The sequence below is a fragment of the Pteropus medius genome, unplaced genomic scaffold (assembly GCF_902729225.1).
Source record: "Pteropus medius unplaced genomic scaffold, Ma_sr-lr_union100, whole genome shotgun sequence".
Lineage (NCBI taxonomy): Eukaryota > Metazoa > Chordata > Mammalia > Chiroptera > Pteropodidae > Pteropus > Pteropus medius.
This window is the reverse complement of record NW_024356336.1, coordinates 241,818-256,879: the sequence shown is the minus strand read 5'-3', so window position 1 is coordinate 256,879 and position 15,062 is coordinate 241,818. Positions and strand designations below refer to the sequence as shown.

Here is a 15,062-nt window from a genome sequence, read left to right as displayed (position 1 = left end):
GAAAGAGTAGACAGGTGGGTAGGTGGATGGATGGGTGGGTGGATGGATGGATGAGTGGGTGGATTTAACTCAGAGGAGGAGACCACTGGCCAGGCAGCCAGCAATACTCACTCCATGACCTTCTTCCTCCACCGCTTGTTGTCACTGGGGTGGTGACGATAGGTGCCGTAGTCGAAGAGTGAGTCCATGGGTGCCTTCTTGGGCCCAGGCACCACTGAGGACTCGTACAGAGTGGACTCCAGCAGGTCGATGGGGTTGGGCACTCCCTTGCGGAAGGCGCCCTGGAACTTCATGCGCAGGTTTGGTCGCCCCTCACCTGGGCCGGCGGGGCGGCCAGCATCGGGTGGTGAGGGCGAGGGGGAGCCGTCCTCCCCTTCAAAGAGGTTGGCCAGCGAAGAGAGGGGGAAGGCCTCTCCACCGGAGATGCCACTCTCATCCCCAGGGGGCTCGGCCACGTCCCCAGGTCCTGTGCGGGAGCCTTCGCTGGGATCTGCCATGCTGACCCCGGGCCCGTCTGCACTGCGTGGCCTGCAAGGGAACAGGAAAGTCAGTCGGAGCCCGGCCAATGATGGGAGCTCCAGGAAGCCCCCACCTCCCACGTGGGCAAACGGCACTGCTGCCAGCTGCTTCAAAGCCACCGTTGTAATGACAGGAGTGTGGGGTGGCCACTCCCAGATGTGGTTGGCTGTGAGCCCCAGGCAGGAGCTGCAACAGGAGTCTCTTTCAGGGACCTGGCAATGTGAGTCAGTCTCAGGTCCGGCTGCCCTGGGCGTTAGCTGGGGGAGGAAGGGCCTCAGAGTCACACTGGGATCCCAAACCAGGAGCCTGATGCTTACTTCCAACCGACCTAAACAGTTCTGGTGCTTCACCGAGCGGGGTTCCAAGCCAAGCTCCACACTTAGGAACCCTGTGACGGTGGGCAAGTCAACATTTCACAGCCTTGGTTTTCTCACCTATAAAATGGGGATGTCAGAGCACAGTGCCTGACACACACCTACTCAAATATAGCCATTAACTACAATGCTTCAGGCACAGTAGGAGCTCAGAAAATCCATGTGAATCTGCTGTATCCCCAGTAGTAAACCTAGTAATCCTCTGTTTCCTCATCTAGCACCACCATTATGATCCCCATTTTCCAGAATAGGAAAGCAAGGTTCCAAGGCTGAAGATGACTTCCCTCAGGCACAAACTCTGCTCCCAGTGCCAAGTAGGGACCCTTTCCCTCCCCTCTTTGCCTGGTTAACTCCCACCTTCCTATGTTCCCAGCTCAAATGTCCCTTCCTCTGGGAAGCCCTCTCTGACTATTTGTTCATGAGATTAGTTAGTTCCTAGGCTGTATCCGTCTTGTTCATTCCTGCATCCGCAACATGTGGAAGGGCGCCACACGGACAAACGACCTTATGATAAAGGTATTTTTTCCCATTTCTCAGATGAGGAAACTGAAGCTTCAAGAAAGGCAGCCACAGCTTGGAGGGAGAAGAGGTCTCTCTGGCTCAGGGTCCAACGTCTAGCCAGGAGCAGTGGGGGCAGGGGAGCTAGGTCCCGCTGGCTGCCTGGCAGCCCCCTGCCCTCTGCAGCACACCGCTGGGCAGGCAGGGCTGGGCAACGAGGGCGAGTTTCCCAAACTCACATCATCTCACCCAGGCAGCAGAGAAATGTCTGAAAAGTCCTCTTTTCTGCGTCTCCCCTCCTGCCCGAAACATTAGCAGAGAAACAAATAAAGACTGATTCCCACCTTGTTTGTTGTGTGGCTGCCAGGAAGGAAGTCTTGGGCCACGGAGGTGGGGGCACTGAGAGAGGCCGTTCTCGGCGGCCGCGGCACGGCACACTGACGTCAGAGCTCCTGCCGGACACTGGCCCCGCTCTGGGCACCAGTGTGGAATCGGGAGCCTGGACTTTAGAGTCATTCAGGCTTGGATTCTAACCTCAGCTCTGCTATTTACCTATCACTTTAGCTACCCGAGCCTCAGTTTCTTCATCTGTAAAGTGGGTACAATTGTAGTAGCTTTTTCATAAGTCTGCAGGAAGAATGAAAAGAGATCAGCCATGTCTGGGGCTGATGCCGGGATTAAATTGGGGGCTGTCAATGATTATAATCAAAGGAGGAAGGAAGGGTTAGGAGCACAGGTTCTGAAATCGGATATATGTGGTCCCTGTCCTGGCCTTAGAAACTAGCACTGTGTGATCTTGGGCAAATCATTTCTTCTCTCTGGGCCTCAGTTTTCCCACCTATAAAACTGGGGTGACCACACCTCCTCCTAGAGTTCTTAAGCCATACCAGTGACCTCAGAAATTTGAAGCACCTACTCAGTGCTGTCACCTAGTAGGACCACTGGAGACAGTAGTTCCTGTCTACCTGCCAGGTCGGAAAGGGAGACTTCGATCTTGGCCCCTAGCGGCTGCCGCATGAGTTTGGGCTTTGTTCTACAAAAATGGGGGGTGGGGGTGGGGACATGTTGAGGCAGGGAGGCATGTCTGTTGGGGATACAGGCATTGAAGGGGGAATTAGATCCCCATGGGCATAGCCCTGTCAGCCTCACTGGGGACCCCAGGGTAAGAAGGAAAGGAGGCATTGCTATCAACACCCTAATTACTGTACTCCTTCCCCGACTAGGGCAGGACCTAATGGATACCCCCCAGCTCAGGGAGCTCCAAGGTCCCTCTAACCCATTTCTTAAGGAATCCCAATCCAGACAGCACCCAGCATTTCTGGGGGCTCCACAACTGTAAGTCTGAAGTCAGCTAGCCTGGGGTTCAAATCCTCTCCCAGCCGCTCACTCACTGCCCGTAGCTTTGGGCAAGGCACATAGTGATCATTATTAGCATTTTAATTATGATGAAATAATAAGTATGAAATACACCTCCATCATCATCAGGATTATGTTGCTCTAACTCTGTGGCAGGCACCAACCTACGTGCTTCACACATGCATTCTTACCAGACTAAGACCAGTGGTTCCCTGTGGGGGCTGTTCTGCTCCCCAGGGACACTTGGCTACATCTGGGGACATGTTTGCTCATCACACTGTGCAGGGAAGAGAGGGCTACTGGCACCTAGTGCGTCAAGGCCAGGAATGTTGTTAAACATCCTACAATGTAAAGACAGATGCCACCCCAGGGAATAATCCAGCCCAAAATATCAATAGCGCAGAAGTTGTAAAACTCTGCCCTGCAGGGAGGCACGGCTATAATTCCCCCTTTATCAAGAAGGAAATTGAGGTTCAGACAGGTTAAGTGCCTTGCCTGAGGCCACACAGCAGGTTAACGACAGAGCCAGAATTCAAATCAGGGCAGCTGGCTCCAGAGCCTGGGCTACCCTAACTGCTCAGCCGACTGGACACATCATGGGTGCCAGACAGCACGCCGAACCTTTACCGTAACTTGTCCAAGCCCTACCCGTAAATGTGGGTTGCAATAACAGTGTCTACCCCGTAAGGCTGCTGTGACAGAGAGCAGCTCAGGTGTTTCTTGGGCACCTATGAAGCTCTTGAAAAATGCCTTAATCATCATCGCCGTTACCACAGGGTTCCAGTTCACCTGCCTCCTTACCACACTCCCCATGCGCACACAGGTAGTAAGTACCACAGCCTGGTATTCATGTCCCAGATTAACATGTCCCACGTTAAAATTCGCCAAGCCCCTCCCAGCCTTGCCCTCAGTTAACTCCCCCGAGTCCAGTGAGCAAAGCTGGGCTACCGCTCTTATTTTGTAGCTGAGGAAACTGAGGCTCCGAGGGGCCACCCAGGGAGTGAATGGCCTCTGGATCCTAAGCCTGGATTCCTTGCACACCACACCACCCAAGTATGTGTACACACCAGAGCATGCACACACACGCGCGCGCGCACACACACACGGACTGCTGGGCTGCTCTGTGGTAATTCCTTCCCCAAACACTGCCCTGTTCTTTGTGGCTAGGGAAAGAGTTCACTCCCTGTTCTAATTTGCCCTTTAGGCTGTAATTACACATTCCAAACCCTTGCCAGACTTAGGAGGGAAGGAGGGGTGCAGGCGGGAGAGACTGAGTCCTCGTGTGCGTCCCCTCCGCATGCAAACGTCCTGTATGCTTATGCGTGGCGCCAGGCGAGCATCAGGGACTCACCCCAGCACACTGATGCGTGAGCGTGAACATCCCCGCCCGCAGTATCACCACCGCATATTCATTTAGAGCAGCGAATTCCAAATGTTTTTGTTTTAAGCACCCGAACCCTTTGTTTGACTATATATACTAAATCATAGTACACGCACAGATGGTACTTGTGGCAGGAGACACAGAAGGGGGATCTGAATCCCAGGGCCCATGGAACAGGAGTAGAAACCATTCATCCATTCATTCGACAAAAACTTATTGAGCACCAACTGTGTGCCAGATACTGGGCAGAAATCCCTGCCCTCCTGGGGCTGACCGTCTAGCGGAAAAACAGTAAACAGCCAGACAGAGCAATAAGCAGAGTCATGCCCAGTGGTGCTAAGAGCTGTGTAGACCAGAAGGGCTCGAGAGTGGATGAGTTAAGAGGTGCAGAGGCCTCAGCCGGGTGAGGAGACACAGGGCTGAGCCAGGGTCCTCTCTGCCCCTGAGAGAGGCTCCAGGCTCTCCAGACACAGGGCCATCTGGAAGGTCATGCGTTCTGCTCCGACAGCCCCAGAGGGTTCAGTTAGGGCAGCCAAATCCACCCCACACCAGGTGGGAGCTAGTGGGGCATGGAAAGAGTGTGCGTTTTGACGTCAGACACATCAGGAGGTGGGTTCCCTGGCCCTTCGCTCATTCGACGGTGAGCCTGAGCAAGGTACTCAGCCTCTCCGAGCCTCACTTCCCTCACCCACCGGTGGGGATCCTAACTGGGTTATTGTGAGAATTACATACCTTGAGTCAAGCACCTGGCACAAAGTAAGTCCTCGGTAAACTGCAAATTCCATGACTAAGTGAGAGGCAGGTGTCTTTTCTCTTTGAACCCCAGATTCAATGGGGGTCTCTGGCTCTACCCCCTGCCCTGCCCCGCACTGCACAGGGTGGAAGGGCCCATCCTCACCTCACCGGGACTCCATGGCTTTGCCTGATCTCATGGAAACCCTGGCACATACTTGTCAAATCCCATCCTTCTGATTACGTGATCAAGGAAAGCTGCTTAAATCTGAGGGCAAGTTTGGGCGTGCGTGTAAGGGCTGCTCCGCCCCGGGGGAAGAATTCTAGGGAGCTGGTTCTTCCTGGCTCCCTTTCACCTGGAATCAATTCACTCCAACAGGCATCTGTTGAGTGCCACCTGTTTGCAGGGCACCCGGTAGCATAAAAGAGTGGAACCCCACGCAAGAATCTAGGAGAGAAGGCGGATGGCTTTTCCCTACTCTGGGCCTTTGCCCGACTGTTCCCTCTGCCTGGAACTCTTCCTCTACTGGCTAATTCCCTTTCTGCATGTCTGGTCTCAACCAGCACTTCCTGTATATAGCCTTCTTGGCCCTCCAGTCTAAACCAACAGCCTGGTGGTTTCCTCTCAGAGCAACACGTGTCTCCCTTTAGAGCACTTTTCATGATGAAATTTTTATATTTACATGTATTATTCTTTGATTCGACTTCTCTCTTCTCCAGAGTTTTAGTTCCATGAAGTAGGGACTATTTTGTGTCTGCCATCCCCCCAGCATTTAGCACCGTGCCGAGGCAGAATGGGGCATTAAAAAACATTTCCTTTCTTAAACTGTAAGACCAGGGGCTTCTGACATTCCAGGACGGTGCAGGCAGGAGAAAGAGACATTCATCCTGATGGGGACAGGGAGAGGCTGCCAGGAGGAGGGATGTTTGGACTGGGGCTTGACAACGGGCAGGAGGGCAGAGGAGACAGCAGGTCAAACTGTGGAGAGGAGCAAGTACGGGAAGGACTGAGGAACGGTGCAGCCTGAGGCATTGGGAGAAGAAAAGTAGGAAGGAAAAATAGACAGGTGAGTAGGTAGGGAGGAGGCAGACCAGGCGGAAGGGCTGAGGCTCCCAGACAGACCCAGGACACTTCTTCCTCCCCGCATCCTGGGGCTCCTTGTCCAATCTGTGGGGCCCCATTTCCTGCAGTACTCTGGAATATGCACGACTGTCATTCTAGATCAGTTGGAGGGTGACATGGGCGGGGAAGGGACTAGGAAGAGGGGACACTGAGGTTCACTGATGTTAGAGAGAAAACACAAGCACAAGCCCTGTCCAAGCCCCCATGTTCTAGGTGGGAAGAGTGGAGTCGCTCACCCAATGCTGCCCAGCTCCTAAGAGGCATAAGTAGGATTAGAACCTGTGTGGCACCAGGACCTGTGCCTTCAATGAATACTTTACAAGAACCAGGGGACTTCAGAAAGGAAGGGTGGAAGGAAGGGGCGAAGGAAGTAGTGCAGGGTAGGTGGAGGGACCACTGCCCAGGAGGCAGACTGCCAGCCAACTCACCAGCTATGTGACCCAGCTAAGTCACCTAGCCTTCCTCGGTTTCCTCACTGTAGATGCTGATGATCCTAGCACCCGCCCCAGGGGACTGCTGTGAGGGTTAGATGAGATAGTCTGTAAAATTCTGAGCCTGGCAGGGCATCCTTTACATGCACTCAGTAAAGGATGGCTGTTGTTGGCGTCGCCATTATCATTATATTGTTATTGTTAGAGGACAGATGAACAAACTGACCGAGGCCCAACGAAGGCATGACTGCCAAGGAGGGTGGAGTGGCTGGGCCCAGAGACTGGCATCCAGCAGCCACCTCGGAACAGCAGCTGCTGGAAGCTCAGCCCCTTGGCCAAGTGAAACTTCCTGCCAGCCAGGATCCCCAGCCCCTGGCAGGCGGTAGCCGCCGAGGGCATCATGCCATGCCAGGCCCCATCCCTGGCCAGCCTGTATTTACCTAGCAGGTCTCGGCCTAGCCTGCTTCCTGTTTGCTGCACAGTGGCCGTCTGTCCAGGACAGACAGAGCCGCAGTGTCCTGTCGGATCCCCTCACTTGGGAGGGAGCCCCTCCTCAAGCTCACTCCGCCCAGACGGGGCAGGGCTAGGGTGACTCACCAGGCCTACAGAGGGCAAGGCCAGTGTGGCTATGGCAAAGATTCGGTGGCTGGGGGATTCGACAGTGCATAAAAATATCCCCCTCCTGAGCCTTCGTGGGCACCCATGCACATTCCAGGGTCCCCAGCCCCAGAGTGGGAGCTACCAAGAGGTAGTGCGGTTCAACAGTTTAAGGGCACACACGATGCAACACTAAGGCCACATACGATAGGATTCCATTTACATGAAATGTCCAGCACAGACAAATTCGTAGAGTCAGGAAGCAGATGCATGGTTGCCAGGAGCTGGGGACAGGGCAGTGGCAGGCAACGACTGCTGAGGGGCATGGGTAACTTTTTGAGGTGATGAAAATGTTCCAGAACTAGATAGTGGCGTTGACTGCACAACTCTGTATACATTGAAAAACCACTGGATGGTACACTTTGAAAGGGTGAGTTGTATGGTATGTGAATTACATCTCAATAACCCTTTCTGGCTTCGTGTCCTTGGGCAAGTGGCTTCCTCTCCCTGAGCCTCAGTTTCCTCAGTGACACATGGAGCGTCATGGGGATCAAACACACGTCAAGGGTCTGGCACACAGCGGGGGCTCAAGGCCATGTGGCCCCTGCCCCAGGCGGCTCCAGCTCCTTCTGGGCCTGTCCACGCTCCGCCCCACCCGTCAGAGCACAACCCCAAGAGCCCACACCCCCGACTCTAAGTGCCATGCTACTCAGCTCCAGGCCAGGATGGGGAGGCCTCGGATCCTTAGCAGCCCCTCCTCTCTGGCCCAGTCCTTCTCCTGGAAGACAGTCACAGCCATGGAGAACCACCACCCCCCTCCATCCCCGCCAGAGAGGACCGTGTAGCCTCATGAACCACCCAAAGCAGCTATGTTCTGATCCCCACCTGCCACTCGCTGGCCGGCCTTGAGCAAGTCACTTCTCTCTGGTTCTCAGTTTCCTCATCTGTAAAATGGTGAGGGGTGAGGCTGCATTGCTTTGTAAATTTTTTGTTGGACTTCACATGCACGCTTTAAATAAAAAAATAAGATGATAGCCCCTATACCAAGGAACCTGTCGTGAGGATTAAAAGTGATAATTCAAGAGTTTAAGGCGGTGCCTGATGCAGAGTGAGTGAGCACCGAATGGCAGCTGCTGTTTCTTTGTTGTTGATGGTGCCTCAATTGATAGCTGTGGAGACGAGGCCCAGGGAGGGCAGAGCAGGCACTGAGACCCAGACTTCCCGGCTCCAAAACCTGGCTCATGACTCTGTTGGGAGAAAGGGTTTTTTCATCACCTCATTTCCATCCCTTGCCACCTCTGGGAGGCTGTCAGGACAGGCACTGGCCCATTTCCCAGCTAGGAGGCTGAGGCCTAGAGGGGACAGGACCCCACCCACCCATACATACGTACAAGCCTCCACTTCATTCCCCGGTGCAAAACCTCCGGTTTATCATGTCAGAGGGAAGAGCAGAAACCATGGAATGAATGGGTCAGGCAGGAGCCTGGAAAAGGAGCCCGGGGCAGCAGAAAACCAGGCTGAGGTCCTCCCTCTGGCCCAGCCACCCTCGCCTATGCCAGCAGTAGGCTGTTGTCTCTGGTTAACTGCCTAGAATTAGGCTGAGGCCAGTGCCTGAAATTCCACCATCAGCAATGCCTGCCCTCATTGGTACATTTCACTCGGTGCCTTCTATCTGTTTTAATCCAAATAATATCTCTAGAAGTTAGATATTATTGTCTCCATTCCCGGATGAATAAACTAAGCCCAGGAGAATGGAAGTGGGGGAGTGACATTTATCCAACACCTACCATGCTCCAAGCACTTTCACGTTTTCCTCCCACATGAGGTAGGCATCGCTGTTACCCCATTTCATAGGTGAGCAAACTGAGGCTCGGAGAGACCAAGAGATCCTGCAGAGGTTACTGCTCATCAGGAAGGGAATCTGGCTAGTATTCCAACCATCTGCTTTTACACCCATTCGAGTTCATCCCTTTGGGGTCTAAGAAGCCTTCTCTCTGGGGCCACTCTTCTAAATGCCATGCCCCGTGGAACTCACAGGATAGCTGGCACGGTGGTGAGGGGCTGAAATGCCACAGGCAGACAAACTTGGAGTCTGAATCTTGGCTTCGCCACTTAGTTTCTGTGTGACCCCAGGCAAATCCCTTCACTCGCTCTGAGCCCGTTTCCTTATTTCTATAAAAGATTGCATTACAGCACCCACCGCTGGGTTGCTTAATCATTGTGGGTGTCAGGGCCTCATAAAGTACAGCCCCAAAGGACTGCTAGTGGAATGATGGGAACTTGGACGCAAGCTCCAAGAGGGCAAGACCCTCTTCTCTTCCTGTCACCACCGAGTCTCAAGTGCCTAGAACAGGGCCTGGCACATAGTAGCTGCTCAAGACATAGTTGATGAATGACCACATCAATGAATCGATGAACAAATGAACTCATGATACAAATGAAAGGAGTCAAAGACAAGCTTCGTCATTCTCCCCAGGGCAGACAGATCTCCATGGCAGAACCTCTACCCAACTAACTAGCTAACTTCCTTCCTCCCATCCTCGAACGTAGCAGACCCCAACCTTTTTGGCACCAGGGACCGGGACCAGTGCTCCTATGAGAATCTAATGCCTGATAATCTGAGGTGGGGCTGAGGCCGTGATGCTAACTCTGGGAAGCAGCTGTAAACACAGATGAGAGTTAGCTCGCTTTCCCGTCACTCACCTCCTGCTGTGAGGCCCGGTTCCTAACAGGCCACGGACCAGTACTGGTCCACGACTCGGGGGCTGGGGACTCCTGCTCTAACAGATCATTTATTGAGCCCCTACTATGAAACCCAATACTCTCCTGTGAAAGAGACAGCTATCATGAGTCCATTTTGCAGATAAGGACTCTAAGGCTCAGAGAGGCCAGGTCACTTGCCCAGGCTCAATCAGTCTCAGAGCCAGAGTGAATCTGAGCAGGTGATATCTTCTGACACCCCTGCCTTATTGATCTGTCTATCCAACTACTCATTCTTTCCTTCCTTCTTTCATTCATTCACCATGGCTACACGTAAGCCCAAGCCCCTCCTTTTGTGCCAAAGGAAGATAGGAGTGAATCAGGACAAAGGGTCCTTTCCTGAGGTCAGCTGGCCGCTTTCCTGCTGGGGTCTCCCCAAGCCTGTGGGGCCCATCCAGGGTGTATGTTGGAATTGCCTCCACGACACGTATACACTCGAGGAGCTGTCCCAGAAGGTGGTCAGCCCTCCCATTCAGCTGGGTGGAACCTAGGCTCCTCCACCCTCAGGAAAAGCAGGCACCCGTTGAGACCAAGCAGCCCTTTGTGTCGGGGCAGGCAGGGCGGGCAGGCAGGCAGGGCAGCCGTTACTCACCACCAAAGAAAAATAAGAGTACTCCCACTTGGTCAATGGCCTGCCTGTCACCCCCCTCTCCTGCCCCACCTCCTGTGGCCTTTCCTGTCCCCTGACCTCATCTGGAACAGACTTGAGAGCATTTATGGAAGGCCTCCTATGCCCCTGGCATGGTCTCTGTGACCCACCCTCATTGATGAGGAAACCTGCCCAGAGAGGTGGGGCGACCTCCTTGGGGTCACACAGCCAGCAGTGACCAGGGCTCAGGGCAGAACGACGAAGCTGATGATCAGGAAGGGGCTCAGAGGTAGGAAGGAAGTCAAAGTCACAGTGAAAATAAAGGTCTGGCCACCCTTCCTCATTCCTGCCAGCCAGGGTGTCAGCTCACAAGATCCAAGGGCACCCAAGGCAGGAGCTCTGCCTGAATCCCCCTCATGCTGGCAGAGCTCTCTGACTTCCAGCAAAGCCCAGGTGGCAGACCCAAGAACAGAGAGGTTAAGCCACTTCCTGAGGTCACACAGCAGCAAGTGACAGAGCTGAAATGTGAACAGAGGTGGGTCAGACTCCGAGAGGGGTGAGTCCAAGGTGGCTTTCCAGGAAGGAAGCTAAGCCAGTCAGCGGGCTTTTCAGGAACCCAACGGGACCAGAGTCACTCAAATCTGGCTTCCAGGTCCAGCTCTGCCATGAGCCAGCGGGGCAACCCTGGGCAAATTTATTCTTTCTCTGAGTCTGTTTTCTCAACTATAAAATAAGAGTCAGCCTTCTCGCCCCTGCCCACCCCTAGTGGAGGTGAGGCTATGATGCCGCTAAAGTGAATATCAGGTGCTAGACATTGCTTATAAACTAAACAGTCAATGTTACACTGGAGACAGCCCACAACTCCACAAAGGAGGCACTATCATCGCCCCTGTTTTCAGATGAAGAAACCGAGGCCCCAGGAGTGAGAGAACTTACTGGAAGCTGGGATTTGAACCAGGTGGCCAGGTTCCATCCCTAGAGTTTAAGCATTAAATCAGGAAAGTAGGAAACGCTGATGGCTCCTGGTACTCACTTGATGCCTGTAAATATTTCATGGCTGAAAGGCATCATCCTTTGTCCAGATACAACTCTAGCTTTGCCCCTGCTACCCTCTGCCCACCTACCTGGCAAGGGGTGCTCTATGCCCTAGGGATGAGCTGGAGGAAAGCATGCCCCAGAAAAGGCCGAGGGACAGGGTGAGGAAGAAGATGGTGCTTCAGAGCCCTGTCATGTGTCTTGATTGTCCCTGCAAAGTGAGAACCGAGGGCCCCACTTGAAAGATGTGGAAACAGGCTCAGTGAGGCCAGGTGACTAGCTCAGCCTTCCTGGTGAGGGCGCAGCAGGCCTAGGGTTTAAGCCCAGCCCTATCTGAGTAGTTCAGGTTCTTATCTCTATACTACAGAGCATCTTCCCCACGACTCTGGGCCCAGACAAACCAGGAAAAGCCACTTTGGAAGTAAAGGACATGAATTTTGATATTAGACCAAGAATTCCAATTCCAGCTCTGCCCCTTCCCAGCTAAGAGACCCTCGGCAACTTCACTGCTCAGACCTCAGTTTCTCTTTCTCAAAAATAGGTACAATCATAGTTTTGTATCCAAACGTGCGAAGAGTGTTTGGCTCAGTGCCTGGCACATAGTAAGTGCTCAATAAATGCTTACCACCATCATCATGACCACTAATGCAGCCCAGGCTTGGCGGAAGCTGGACAGAAACTTGCACCCAGAGTTCAGAGCGGCAGCTGTGGGGCCCAGGACCACAGATATCTCGAGAGATCTGAATTAATCTTTAACAGGTAAATTCCGCTCCGAATTAGTGATGCAGAGCATTCCAGAGGGCTGGCTGGCATAAAATGTTCTCTTGGCTCCCCAGATCCTGTGTGTAACAAGAAGAAAAGCTGGGTCCCTAAGACTTGGGGAGGGGCCGGAGCATCTTTCCTGGAGTAAAATGGAGGAAACTGAGGCAGACAGCAGGCCAGGGGCTTGTGAGGGGTGGAGAAGCCCACTCCATGTGGACCTCCCCTTCCAGGAGTAGACAAGGGAGCTCAAAGGACTCAGGCCCTCTCAAAATGATGTGTTCAGTCACTCAACAGGGCAATGGCGATTTACTGAGCACCTACTATGTGCCAAGCACAGTGAGACCAATCTTGCGTGTTCCTCTCCCTCCTAATCTCCTTTCAGCGGCCCTTCTCCAGTCCCCACCTGGGGCCTCACATCTCACACCTGGAGGACTCCTCAGGCCTGCAACCGGCCTCCCTACCTGGCCCCCACTCTGCAGCCAGAGGGACCTTTCCAGAGCACACATCCAGCATGGCTCTCTCAGCCTGGACTTTTAGGGTTTCTGGGTCTGACCTAGCCCCTGCCTATCTGATCACTTGCCCTTCCTGTTCACGCCACACACTCCAAACAGAAAGGTTTCTCAGCTCTACAAACCCCAGGCTTATTCACCTACTTACTCCATTTCAAAATGACTGCACCTGGTGTTACAAACGTGAACCCGAATGACCCATGAGTGTGCTATTTGCCATCCGTTTAAGGAGCCTCCACTCTGATTTACCAATAAAGGTGGGAAAGAAGGCTTCCCATGGTTATTCAAACAGAATGAACTGGAGAAATGTGGGAATGGGCAATTACCTTTTTTCACTCCTTTCCATTAAGATGATGTTTGCGGCCACGACCACCAGGACAAGCACGGTAAAGGCTGGTGCTCAGCTCCGAGCGAACACCAGGCAAGGTGCAGCTCTCCTCACAGGGCGTCTGTCCTCATGAGAGCCCGGGGGTGGCCCCACAGACAGCTAGAGGACTAGCTCAAGGCCACAGTAGTGGGGTGGCAGAGCGGGAATTTGAACTCACATGGGCCCCACTTTTAACCTCGCAGATGATGAGGTCCTGACCCTTCGACCCGACCTCTCTAAAGAGGCAGTCACCAAATTATCCCCCTGTCCTTCCCGAGAGTGAAAGTTGCAAAACCGAAATCCTTGAGAGACTCTTAGTGTCCCAGAACAAAGCTCACTCATGATATCTGCTTAGAATTTCAGAAGTTCACGCCTCAACCCCCCACTGCCTCCCAAGGCCCCTTTTTAGTTGCTGAGCCATAACAGCCACGGGCCCACCTCCTCCCCATCACTTCCAGGGCACTCCTCTTGGGTACCAGGCAGGGAGGGCTTTGGAGCCAGACGGCCCTAGGTTTAAATTCCTCCCAGATCCGAGCTTCAGTTTCCTTATCTGCAAAATGGGTGGTGTTTTAAGTAGCTCAAGCAATGTGTCTGTGTTTCATTTCTCCAGGCAAGTAGGGCGCCTGGGAGGTCTCTCCCTGTCCTCGGGACTTAACAGAGTCTCCCAGCAGAGCTGGAGGTTAAAGATTTTCCTGCCTCTGGAGGGAAGAGTCATCTCTCTGGGACTCAGTAACTAAAACTGGCCTTTGGAAGTTCCAGACTCTCAGTTCCCTCCAGCTTCCTCAGAGATTCCAGACCAACCTCAGGACCCCCAACTCCCTCTTCCAAGCACCCCAAAATAGGAATGCCACCACCCCAAGGTGGCTGCCGGGCTTCCTGGGTTTGGTTCCTTAGCTTGGATCTCGGGCACCCGGGACCTTCCTCCTCGAGACCTGCAACCCCAGGGCCCACGTTGGCTCCCATTTCACAGATGATAAAACTGAACCCCAAGGAAGTGGTGGGTGCCCGGCCCAAGGGCACCCAGCAGGGCCCCGCGCCTCCTGCGCCCCAGGAGAACCTCTGGAGCCTCCGCGACGTCCCCAGGAGCGCGAGGGGACTTCGTCTGGGCCCTCCCTCCCCTGGTCCCTGCCCCGAGAGCCCAGGCTACACTCACCTCCGGGTGGGCGCAGCGCGGGTGGCCGGGAGCGGGGCGCTTCCTGAATCCCGGCGGCCCCGGCCAGGCGCCCGCTGCTCCGCGGCGTCTCTCCTCCCCCGGCTCAGGTTCCAAGCAGCGCGCCGCCCTCGGGCCTGCACCCCGCCCACCCTGGCCGGCGTCCGCCAGCACAGGGCCCGAGGTGGCGGGCGGCCGCTGAACCCACTCGGCCGCAGGGACTGATCGCCTATCTCCGCTGGGGGCGGACAAGGAGCCTGTTTCCTCACCAGGAAAATGAGCATCACGATCCCTGGACAGAAGGGCAGGCGCTTCCTGAAGAGAGAGCTTTGGGTGGAATCCTGAGGTTTCGGGCACTTGACTTGGCCACTCTGGCACTGCTTGCTCATCTGTTCATGGATCCATGCAATCGCTCATTCATTCATTTAGCATACAATTCAGAGACGAGCCCATGCAGGTCTGTCCAGGACTCAATAAATATAAGCTCCTTTGCTTCACCTCTTCACCAGCGCTTAGTTCAGCGGAGCCTGGCACCGAGTAGGGGATCCATGCGTAGTTTTTTAATTGGATGGTGAAGATGAGCCATACAGTCTCAGCTTCTACCCCAGTATCTTGATTACTTCCATAGATCGGGCATCTCACTTCCACGAGATTGGTTGGAAGCCTGGTGGGCCTGAGTTTCAGACCCCACCCTGAGCCCAAATCTTGGCTCTGTAACTCACCAGCTGAGTAACTAGCCCTTTCACCTTGGTGCCTCAGTGTCCCCATTTAGAGAAGGGTGTAGATACATCCCCACCTCACAGTCATGGTAAGATGCTGGGAGCACCAGGTCTGCATAGAACCCAAGGAACATTTTTAGGAACATTTTTAGTCTTTTTT

General features: G+C 54.0%; 1 protein-coding gene across 1 annotated transcript in view; it reads right to left on the bottom strand.

The window, feature by feature from the left end:
* The window catches only part of TRPV4 (transient receptor potential cation channel subfamily V member 4), a 34,905-nt gene extending 20,625 nt beyond the window's left edge, over positions 1-14,280 (bottom strand). The window contains 3 exon segments of the mRNA XM_039861798.1: positions 112-528; positions 1,736-2,018; positions 14,187-14,280. Coding sequence (XP_039717732.1) covers positions 112-497 — 386 coding nt within the window. The 5' untranslated portion in view covers positions 498-528; positions 1,736-2,018; positions 14,187-14,280.
* Between the last annotated feature and the right edge of the window lie 782 nt (positions 14,281-15,062).